Source organism: Trichosurus vulpecula, chromosome 6 (assembly GCF_011100635.1).
Source record: "Trichosurus vulpecula isolate mTriVul1 chromosome 6, mTriVul1.pri, whole genome shotgun sequence".
Lineage (NCBI taxonomy): Eukaryota > Metazoa > Chordata > Mammalia > Diprotodontia > Phalangeridae > Trichosurus > Trichosurus vulpecula.
In genome coordinates this window covers 164,001,558-164,014,190 of record NC_050578.1, presented here as the reverse complement: position 1 = coordinate 164,014,190, position 12,633 = coordinate 164,001,558, and the positions used below count along the sequence as shown (strand labels likewise).

General features: G+C 35.5%; 1 protein-coding gene across 1 annotated transcript in view; it reads left to right on the top strand.

Annotated features, from left to right (window-relative positions):
* Positions 1–1,131: 1,131 nt before the first annotated feature.
* LOC118854829 (60S ribosomal protein L10-like) overlaps positions 1,132–12,633 on the top strand; it is a 48,994-nt gene continuing 37,492 nt past the window's right edge. The window contains exons 1-2 of the mRNA XM_036765053.1: positions 1,132–1,227; positions 2,081–2,094. Of these exons, the coding sequence (XP_036620948.1) occupies positions 1,132–1,227; positions 2,081–2,094 (110 nt within the window). The remainder of the gene's footprint in view (positions 1,228–2,080; positions 2,095–12,633) is intronic.

Here is a 12,633-nt window from a genome sequence, read left to right as displayed (position 1 = left end):
TTTCACAGTGCCATCTTGGCTCCACCCCTTACTTAGGTATTCTCGCTGTTGTTATTACAAATGAAGGATCTTCACATCATAGTAATTGTTCCAAAATTTGCTAAATGATTTTTAGTGTATGACCACTGACCATTTTGAGAGGGGACAAGTGCACATTACTCTAATGTTTAAGGAATATATATGTTTAGTTTGCATCTTTATTTGATTTCCACTTTGACTTTGAATCATTCATTTTGAGGAAGAAATTAACTTTCCCTCATGGAAAGGGGAGATGAGAATTATGTAAGTCTGGAAATAGTTGAACCTGAGAGATTGAAGCCTAACGAAACTAGAACTTCCAAAATAAGAATATTCCTCATATTTCACTTGGAGTCACATCTGCAACATCTATGCCACTTAACTAATAACATAATTTAATATGTTCCACCAAGTAATGCAAGTTATTTTTTTTCTATAGGAATCCCTCATTGGTTTTCATATATCAGAAGGATTGCTAGAATGACTCTGTGTGTGTGTGTGTGTGTCTGTGTCTGTGTCTGTGTCTGTGTGTCTCTCTCTGTCTCTATACACACACGTATATACATACATACATATATACACACATACATATAACCATATTTAGGGTGTAGAAAATGAAAAAAAATATATTGCCATCAACTAAAAATCAATTTAAAGAACGATCTACTGTCATAAAAGGAACATTGTAGTAGAGTTAGAACACCTACATTCCAGTCCCAGTTCTTCCACCAATTACATTTGTAGCCTCAGTTTCCTCATTAGTAAAAGGAGACATTTCCATTTTATGACGTTTAAGGTCCCTTCTAGATCTAAAATGTTACACAATGCTTCTGACAATACCATGTTCAATTTTAAAGAAAAATGATTGCTTATACCATAGTCAGTGTTTTAGTAGATGGAAAATGTAGATAAATTGGAACACCTTAAAGGGGAGCAATAAAAATGATGAACTACTGGCAAGGATGACTTTATGAGAAAACACTGAGGCAACTAACTGGAGTTTCACCAAATACTGGATCATATAGAGACATTATCAACACCCTTAAGAACTTAGTGGTTATAAACATTGGAGGAAAGAAGAATTCCTTAGGGGCAAAGCAATATGCAAAAGAGATGACGAGTGCCAAGGCTCATATTGTAACAGAGCTAAAGTGTGAGAGTGTGCCAAAGGTTTGCAACAGCAAGTACAAAATGGCCACCGAATTACAAGTAAGACTCCAAAGAATAGGTGTCCCTCTCCACCAGAAATTTATTTTTTAAAAAATTAACAAAAAGCAAGAAAATGCAATTTCTGAAATTATGTCTTGGGTACATAAAATTTAAATGTATGGCACTGTTACAAGCCTTCAGATCTAATCAAGGAATCTATTTTTTCTGATGATGCGAAAGTACCCAAAGTGATATAATATTTAATGAACATGTGACTTGACACCCTGAGAAAACTTGGGTGCTGATCTCTGAAATGATTTTTTGTCAGTTATACTGATTAAATAAATTGCTTACTATATATAACACACACACACACACACACACACACATATATATATATATATATGTATGTATGTATGTATGTATGCATGTATGTTTTCTTCCAGTTGTGTTTCCCCTCCTTGATTTCTTCTAGGCTAATAAATACGACAGTGAGCTAATGCAGTGATCTCTTGGTCCAATATCCTTGAAAAGAAGATATGGTTTGTTCTATTTCCTGTTGAAAATTAAACTGGAAAAGAGACATAAAGTATAACATGCCTTATAAACTGTAGTAGTTGTGTCTCTACAGAAAGTCAACTCTATATAAAGTTTCCAAGTTTACAGGTTCCAAACTTTGAGGCTAGGAAGAACAATGGTTTGGTTTTTTTTGTTTTCATTTCTCTGTCAAATTTGAATTCTGGGATTGATCAATCTCCTCACAGAAAGGATGTGATGAATTGTTCTTTCCAGTTCCATGGAAATCTCATAACAACCAGATGTTTTTTAAGTCAAATAAGTACAACTGAATCAAGGTAAGATTTCCTTTCCTACTTTTACTGTAATTTTAAAATTCTTTTTCATGTTCTCAAAGGTTCAAGCTTTGCAGTAAAAAATGTCAATTTCAATATTATCTTATTTTGTAATTGTTTTTTCATAACCCAAATGAATATTTATATTATTTCAAAATACAACTTGACGGCAAAGTTTATTAACCACTTGTATATACCTGTCTCCATTGCCTATGTTCAGTAACAATCTTTATCATTGAATTGTAGGATTTAGAGACATAAGGGACTTCAGAGATCATGAAGTTTGTTCCCTTCATTTTATAGATGAGGAAACCAAGGACTACAGAGGTGAAGTGACTTTAAGAATGTTATGGAGCATAAAATTAAGGGTTGAATTTGAATCCAGGTCCTTTGCCTCCCAAATCCAGCACTCTTTATACATAATGTCTCTTAACTCGCTTGACACTTTGTTCTGCAACTCCCATATAACTGTGATTTTTTTTTGAGGCAATGGGGTTAAATGACTTGCCTAGGGTCACACAGCTAGTAAGTGTCTGAAGCCATATATGAACTCAGGTCCTCCTTATTCCAGGACTGATGCACCATCCAATGCACTGCCTAGTTGCCCTTGCATAAATTTTTTTAAAAAAGAATTTATTAAGTATTTACTTTTTGCTATGCTTTGCACTAAGATCTGACAATAAAAATGGAGAAAAGCAAGATGGTTTCTGTTCTCAAAGTAGTCATGCTAACTGGGGAAGACAACACACACAGGAGTGTGCAGCTGAAGGGTGAATAGCAGGGTCTGAAAAGTCTAAAAGTACACTTGTGAGGTGAAGGGCAAGATCTGGTTCACTTAGTATATACAGACAAGTCAGGTGGGAGTCCCTGGCGGCTTAGAGGATGTGGCACTGGATCACATGCGAGGACTTGTGGTCTTCCATGTTACCAGAAGATCTGTAGTTGCACAGTCTATCCAAACAATGTAAGCCAGGCCCACCAATACTAGGAAGTAATGAATGGGCCCTATGAGAGTGTGTGTGTGTGTGTGTGTGTGTGTGTGTGTGTGTGTGTGTGTGTGTGGTGTGTATGTGCGAGCATGTGCGTGTGTGTGTGTTGGTGTGTGAGAAATGGGGGATATTCAGAGTTAAATCAGAACAGGGAAGGTGAAGGGATTAGGAACGTTGGGGAAAAGCCCCTGGTGGTGATTCTTTCTACCTACCTGTCCCCATGGGATCTAGGTATTATTACGCACTTAGCACAGTACCTGGCACATAGTAGGTGTAATATCAATGCTTATTCCCTTCCTCTTACCCAGCTGTGCTATACGTGTAAATCCTCCCCCCACCACCATTAGACTCTAAGGTCCATGAAGGCAAAGGCTATGGCATACTAAATATTGCATATCTCCCCTGCCACAGTATTCTTCACATAGTAGGTGCTTAATAAATAGTGAATGAATTACTCAAACTTCAAGGTTTATAAAGGATTTTGTCACAAAAAAACTGGAAGATAAGTGGCACAATTTTGGGATCCCATTTTAAAGCTGATAAAACTAAGGCTAAGAATGAAAAAGTGACTTAAGACTCAACCCTGATATTCTAATTCTAAGCTCAGTGTTATTTCTAGTAAATTACTCTGCTTCTAACAGAGTTTATACAAATATAGATACTTAAGTGGATAAAACATATCTTCCATCTATTCTGCTATTTATCAAGCATTCATTCAGCACACAGTATATCCAAAGAAAACACTTTTCGAAGCACTAGTGGAAAAAGAGATCATTAATGTATTGCTGCATTCTTCATGCCTGTATCATTTATTCCCATAAACCATGAACGTATATGAAATTTCATACAAGGTATAATACATAGTTCCAATTGACTGTTGAACTACTTTTTGAATCATTATGGAGTAACTTATGATTGCCAATGCTCTGCAAATACTCCTATTTGAAGATAATACATATTACATCAACCGTAAATGCAACCATAAACAATATAGTGAATTCAGAATAGTGAGAAAATGACCACTTTAATAATCTGCAATGGAAAACAAAAGAGAATGAAATATATGTATTACCAATGCCTGCTATGCAACTACATTGACAGTTGGGTGAGTTCTTCTTTCAGAGTGTATATGTTAGATTAGACCTAATAGATAATGAGCTGAGCTGACATACATTCAGGATGGCCTTTGGGAAATTATAGAGGGCTTTCAAAGATCCCAAGTTTGCGCTTAAAAAGTACAAGACTATTTTTTTACTACCAATTATTAACTGATAGTGCTGGGTAGACCTGAATTCTGAAATAGAATAATGTCAAAATTATTAAAATGATGAAGAACCTAAGGGCAATGGGGGGGTGGGGGAATGGTATGAAGACATGGGCAGTAGTTTTTCATCACTAACTACTTGTGTGTAAATATCAAATAGGAAATTGTCAAGGATGTGTATGACCAGAAAAGGGAGGTATCTTCTCAAATAACAATAATGAAACACAATAGATAGGCAATCCTACTGGTACTTTAGAACTCTGGGATACTACAAGAACAAGAAAGTGGCCAGTGTGTTGGATTGCCAGATTATTTCTGGAGAAGTTAGAGGAATTCTCCTAAATCCATTGGTTCTCATTAATCATCTTCATGGGGTTTCTCTCTAATGATGAGTATCCTAATCCATACATGCCTATCATGTGTGACTTTTACCTATTTTCTCATATAATTCCCCACTCCCCCACTCACTGGAAGGGTTTACCCAATGTTCTTTTTTCTTTCTTTCTTCATATCCCCTTAACATCATAAGCAGGCATAATGGTGTAGCATGCTTGTAGTACAGCTATCTGTCCATCCATTATGCATTCAAAAATTTGTTAAGTGCCTATCATGCACCATTGTATGATCAAGGCACTAAACACACACACACACATATGTCAAATATACCTTTGGCATCTAAATTCTGTTACTTCTCTTGTGTAATTATTTTTCTTTTGCAATGTGTCATAGCCTTTTTAGGCCCATTATTTTTTTCTTCATTGCCCTTTTGGGATTTCTCAACCTTAGTTATTCAGAGATTGAGATCACAGTGTTCTACAAAATGCAATCCACTGTGGGAAAAGCTTGATAATAATACCTGACTTAAATAGTGCTCTGTAAGGCTAACAAAATTCCTGATATGAGTTTGTTTTTTTTAATGTTGATTCTCCCAATGGTCCCATGGGATAGGTACCACAGGTATTATCATTGCGTTATGCAGATGAGAGATCTGAGTCTTCAAGTGAATAAGCAATTTTTCACAGGGTCACATGGCTAGGAAGTGTCAGAGGTGATAGTTTAAGGCAGTTGTTCTTAAGTCCAAGTCTAGTACTCTTCTAGTATAATCACATGGAAAACGAATATGTAGAGGGGTTGTGTTCTGTTTGGTAGAAGGATTGACCACCATGGTACCCAATTTTCATTTGTTTATTCATATTGTTTACTTGTTTGTTTCTTTAGTTGATTATTTATTCATATTTATCTGTCTATGTTAGGTTTAGGGTTAGATTACAATCACAGACTCATCAAAGTGTCAGAGTAAATCTTTGTTTTATTCACTGAAGGAAATGCATTAAATTTAGTTTCCAGTGAAAACCTAGGTAAGATTATTATTTATAGATGCAAATAGCTTTCATGAAAGCTTCTTATTTCAGAAGATTTGAATTTCCCCTCTAATTTTGGTACAATTCATTTATGACATTTATGAAACTATTACAGATCTTCACATATCTCTGTTTTATATCAGAATAATTATTGAGTACTGCCCATGACCAGAACAAAAATAATAAATCAATGGACAAATAGGGATTTGGTGAGATTTTGAATTCTTCCACAGAAGAGACATTACTATTAACCAGCAATGGTATGAAATGCCAGAGAAGCTTGCTGGGGAAGATTCAAGATGATTGTAATGTTTTAGTCAGACTCTAGGCAACAACATTTGAATCTTATTATATTATTTTCATATAATACTCTTTCTAAAAGAAATATGAGAATTTACATAAGAATGAATAGTTTGCAGGTTAATTTAAGTATATATTTAAAATCAATTGTTGTCCTTTAATATCTTTAAGATAAAAAGGTCAATTTCCTTGTTTTGAATACTCTCCCTTTCAAATGATTTCTTCATAATGATCAAGTTTAACTGTGAATTTCACTCAGGGTGGGCAGTGAGTAATGAACTTACCTCTTCCTCTATACAATTTGACAGCATATGACCTCCAAATCTCCAAGAGGATGAGCCTTCACAATGAAACATCCTGTGTTTCCTTTTACTTTTCTTTTGAACAATTGGAAGTAAAATTTGTAGAGAGTTCCTTCCCAGAGAGACCTCTACCTTCTCTGACAACTCATTTTAGATAATGTATGTTAGTGTCATGAAAAGCATACAATGCTAGACAAATTTCAGGTATTATTTCTGAGGGGGAAAGGCATGAGGAGAAAGGCAGAAGACCAAGAAACTGTCTGACCTCTGGCAAGTCAGTTTCTCAGAAACTTATTTTCCTCATTAGCCTTATCTTAAACCCACCTCACTCTGGAGTTCATAGATTGGACAATAGGTCCCTGCCCTCCTAGCACAGAATGAATGTAAATACTAAAGAGTAACTGCTTCTCTTTTGGTCAGGAACCCTGAGGGTCTTCCCCTCCCATTTTGATTTTTTTTTTTTGAGTTTTTGATTAAAGTGGCCATCCCTTGATTTACTTCTTAAAGAGGCCTATTTGCTGAATGGCCTCACTCAAAGTGAGAACCTATAAAGGCCTTAGCCAGAAAGGGCCAGGGTCTCCCAATGAATCCTGGGCCATCTCTAGTTCTCCTGGTGAATATCAGGCTACTGGACCCAGATGACTCTGGAGGAGAAAGTGGGGCTGGTGACCTTGCACAGCCTTCCCTCACTCAAATCAAAGTCAACTGCAGGTCATGTCATCCTTTCCCTGATGTCATGCTCTTCTTTCAGAATGAAGGAGGAACACGATCTACCTCAGATGCTTGTTTTAAAATTGAAAGGGTTCATTTTTAAATGGCAGGATTTACTTTGAAGTTTAGATAGCACTATCACAATTAAGAGAAGTATAGCAGAATATGGGGGAGGAAGCAAAAATCACATTAAAAATGCAGAAACTCCAAATCAAGGTCTTCTTCTTTAACTTTCTAGCCAAGTGATCTTGGGCAAGTTTCTGAACATTATCTCATATTTGTATTTTTTTTAAAGACCTCATTTATTTAGTGATTTTCTTATGAGAATTCTGAAAGTTAAATAGTATAAATATTATTTTCCCCTAATTTTGCAGCTAAGAAAACTGAAGATCAGAGAGTTAAAGTGACTGGCCAACAGTGATACAACTAGGAAGGAATCAAACTGCAAGGAACAGAACCAGAATTTGAAGTTAAATCCTGTGAACCTAAGACCATTATACTTCCCACTTCATCTTGGTGCTCATTAGCTCATATTTATATGCCAATTTATGGTTTACAAAATTCTGTATATACACCATCTAATTTAATCCTTATAACAATCCTGTGTAAAAGGTAAGGAGAGGAGTAGTAGTACCTTACCTTTTTTACGGTAAAGGACTAGGAGAGATGACTCCCTGAGTGAGGAACCTTTCACGTCTACATTTTATCATCCTCTTTGTTTGTTCAGACTGTGGTGAACATAGACTCCAATACTATTTCTTCTGGATAGTGACACCATTAACTTCCAGTTGTGAAAGCTAAATTTGAATTTAATTTTATGAGACCTGGTAGGAAAATGACATAGGTTATATCTAAAAGAAACCAAATGTTTCCTCTGCGCTGTAACATTTTCTTTTCCTGCTCCATTTTGATTATCCACAATTCAAATTGATAGTAGACAACACATGGTGCTAAATAGAGTTATATGACTAGACAGTCTCGGTGCCCTCATCTGCGAACTTATCTCACCTTGGACATACCACATTCCTGATAGGTTTTGATTATAGATTAAGTTATATTATATTTATATAATATTATATATTATAGAGGTCAGGAAAGGAAGAGTTGGTATATGTTAGGACCAGATATATGTCCTTCAGAATGACCTAGTGTAAGAGATTTTAACAGAATAGGTTGTGACAGTGCCTCTATTTAAGAAATGATCAGATGTAAGACTATTCTTACCAAACCTCAGGCCTGGCTTATTTTATTTATTCATTTCAATAAGAAGGCAGAAAAAGGACAAAAAGGTCTTATTTAGCCTTGGTGGAGAATTATTTTACATATTTATTTAAGTACTTTAAAATTTTTTTACTTATTTACTTAATAAGTAATAATAGTTGGAATCTTATTTAAGATTATAAGAGGCATATTCATTGGAGTGAGTACTCTTTCTTCTGGCATAGAATACCATTACATGCCATACTGAAAGATCTTCACGAATTTCTGTGGTCAAAAGTTTCATCACTTTATATCTAGTCTTATTAGTGTGTTAAATGTGGAACTGTTTTGAAGGAATGTTGGATTTGAAGTCAAAGGACTTGGATTTGAATCCTGTCTTTACTTCTTACTACTTATATAAGAATGGACAAGTTAGCTTTCCTGGAACCTAAATCCTTTCTCCATATGAATCAATCAATCAAGAAATCTTTAGTAAACACCTATATGGGCTAAGTACTGGGTATACAAAAGCAAATGGAGCTTATAGTCTAAAGGCTGCAAATAAGCATATAAGCATATTCATTATATACAAACCAAATGCAAATTAGTCTTGGCTAGGAAGGCAGTAGCAGCTGAGGAGCCCAGGAAAGACCTGAAGTCTGGAAGGTGATACTTAGGCTGGATTTTAAAGGAAACCAAGGATTCTTAGTAGCAGAAGTGGGAAGGTTTGCAGTCTAGGCTTGGAAAGAAGACAGGCACTGCAAACGCACAGAGATTTGAGGCACAGCTTTATGTGTGAGGAACCGTGACGAGGCCTGTAGGTTTGGATCACAGAGTATGTTGAGAAGAGTAATTTGTATAAAAACTAAGAGTTTTATGTGATCAGGTTGTGAAGACTTTTTAATACCATATATAGAAGTTTTTATTTGATTCTTCAGGTAATAAGGAGCCAGTGGATTTTGATGATCAGGGATGTATGATACAGTGAGACTTGTGCTTTAGGAAAATTTCTTTAAAGGCTGTATGGAGATTATATTGGCATGGGGATAGGGATACTAATAGGGAGCTATTGCAATACTGCACATGAGAAATGATGAGGGTCTAAACCAATGTGGTAGATGTGTAAGTAAATAAGGGAGTATGTGTGTATGCATGCATATATGCATATAGGTATGCATACACACACACACATATATGTATATACAAATTTTGTGTGTATATATCCATGTATATATGTATACATATGTATGTGTCTGTGTATAGATTTATAGATATCTATATACGCATATCTCTTTCTATATATATTGTGAGAAATGGTGGTACGGGTTTTGTTTCCACAGGATAGTGATAGTAGATTGTAAGTTGGAGGTGACTGGTTCTATAAGAGCTGTGATCTAGCAGAGACCAGGCTTCTGATCTGGTGAAAGGTTAGAGGCTTGTACACATGCTTAAGGAGACCTTTGAGGAGGTCATGAAATAGGAAGTCAGGGGGTTGCATCTAGCCAATGAAGAGCCAGGCAGCAGATTAGAATTGGGAGTCAATAAAAGGATTGGCATTTGTCTGAGTCCTTGCACTCTCCTGTACTCAGGTCAAGGGACATACTCATTTATTCGGAATGAATAAATGTAAAATATACTTAAAACCTTCCTGATTTTCCAATAAGTATTGTTTATTCCTAGGCAGCATAAATATATATAACATATATCAATACCTACCTATATCTGTATAATTTGGTGAAGATGAAAATCACAGAATTTAGCATTTGATTAGATGTGTGTAATGAATGAAATTGAGGGATTGATGACACTGAAGTTGTGTACTTTGGTGAGTTGAAGGGTAGTTCTACCCTTGATAGTAAAAGGGATAGGAATCTTTGAAGTTTAGGGTATGTACAAGTCCTTTCTAGGTCTAAATCCATAATTATTCAGTATTTCCTTTTTCTTTTTTTCAATGAACAAAAATTATCTCTCCCTGCCCCCGTTACCACCAATAAAAAAACAAAAAAAAAAACAAAGAAAAACCAGATGGGTTAATAGAAAGAAACCTATGAGGACTTGTATGAACCGTCACAGAGTGAAATGAGCAGACCCAGGAGAAAAATTTATGTAAAGACAAAAAACTTTGAAAAACTTAAGAACTCTAATCAATAAAACAACCTCCAAACCTATGTCCAGAAGACCCATAAAGAAGCCAGCTATCTACCTTCTGACAGAGAGATAATAGACTCAGGTTGCAGATTGGGAATTTTTAAAAAATGACCAATGTGGTCTTTTCCCATTATCCTTATAGTTGCCTATAATCATTCTCATATAAGACCCCTAAGTCTAGGACCTAAGTACAGGGCCCTACTTTTGTTGTGCTGTGAAACATGTGGCCCATTTACGGGCAACAACTTTTTGTTAGTCAGGGACTCGCAATTGGCAATACCAGGATAAGGATAAGGAGCATGCCAGGATAAAAACAAAATAGAAATAATACTAGCTCTTCTGCCAGGAAAATTGTTCTTGAAAATTTCCCTTTCTGGGTCCAAATAAATCTCCATTTTATCAAAGCAACTTCTTGGGGAGTCCTATTTTCCCTAAAATAAAACAAGTATCTTTTGATAAATAAATGGGTTTCTTTTGGACTAGACTAGTGACTCCTTGATTCAGGCATGCCAATTCCCAATGAACATATTTTGTAATGTTCCTTTTAAAATGAATAGTGGAGATTTTATTCCTTTGATGCTTGAACTACTAGAGAAGGAAATGGCAAACCACTCCAGTATTTTTGCCAGAAAAACTCCAAATAGGATCACAAAGAGTCATACACAACTATAACAACTGAACACTGGAAGTACAATAAATTGTCATTCAACCCATAGCCTGAGTTAAGGCTTCTACTGAAGTCTTTCAGAGCCTCATTGTAGGATCAAGATGAACCTGGGTTCTCAAAAGTTAAGCTAGTGGAGCACAGGATTGGATAGTACTGACCAAGCTGTAAGTATGGATCTGGGAACAGCCTATATGACTGGTTTTCTTTTCTTTTCTTTTCTTTTCTTTTCTTTTCTTTTCTTTTCTTTTCTTTTCTTTTCTTTTCTTTTCTTTTCTTTTCTTTTCCTTTCTTTTCTTTTCCTTTCTTCTCTTTTCTTTCTTTCTTTCTCTCTTTCTTTCTTTCTTTCTTTCTTTCTTTCTTTCTTTCTTTCTTTCTTTCTTTTTATTTTTAGTTTACAACACTCAGTTCTACATAATTTCAAGTTCCAGATTTTCTTCCCTCCCTACCCCCCTCCCTCCTCAAGATGACATGGAATCCCATATAACTACCACATATAACTTGCACTGAATTAATTTACACACTAGTCAAGTGTGGAGAAGAATTATGACCAATGGAATGAATCATGAGAAAGAAGAAACAGAACCAAAAAAATGAAAACAACCCAAAAACAAAAACAAAATGATATGACTGGTTTTCAAGGAAAAGTCCAATTTTAGAGAGGCTTAACATCAGAATGATGATCAACCAGTGATGATTTTTTTTTTTGAATTTTGACAGGTTGAAACATTGTGCCCAAACTAAAAAGATAAAATCGAATAGGCATAAATGTAAAATTTTGCACATAAAAATATATAAAACATATTTCATGTGATGGGGAAACCATTAGAAGCAGTCGAATGAAATCGACTTTGGATCTTTAGCAGACTGCAAGTTCAGCACTTGTCCACTAGGGGGACTCTCCCCAAAACTAACATGATCTTAAGCTGAATCAACAAATGTCCATTTCAAAAGAAAGTTGAAGTGCTGGCTACATTTGTGGGCCATGTTGTTATGTCTTAGGATGTAGAAACATGGTGCCTGCTCCCAAGAAGTTGATGTTTTATTGGAATACTTGAAGTATAGTATCTGAAACAATGGACTTGAGAGTAGCCCCCATCGTATCCTACCCTAATCAGACCATGATTGAAGTACTTTGTTGATTTGGGAGTACCAAACTTGAGTAAGGGCCACTAACAAACTGGACAATAACAAACATAGGAGGATGAATGAGAGTGAAGAATATGAAAAACATTCATTTGATGAACAGTTGAAAATAATGAAAATATTTACTTTGAAGACTAGAGGTAAGGAGTGGGGAGAGTAGATATGATTGTTGTGCTCAGATACCTGAAGATGTTAACTAAAAAAGTAATTAGTCTCACTTTGTGTAGTTCCAAATTGTAAGAACAGACCTAATGTTTGGAAATTGTAGAGAAACACTTTTTGGTGCAGTATGAAAAAAAAGTCCTAACAGAGCCATGAAAAAAGAGCAAATGGCTTGCCTAGTGAAGTGGTGAATTCCCTTGTCCCTGGAATTCTCCAAGTACAAACTACTTACTGATATGTTAAAAAAAATATCCTGAAAAAAGTGAAATTTTGGAATAGATGACCAGTAAAGCCCCTTCTGAATCTAAAACGCTTTGCTTCTATTAAGCAAAACTAGACACATTTGTGGGTCTTTGCATTTTCTTTCA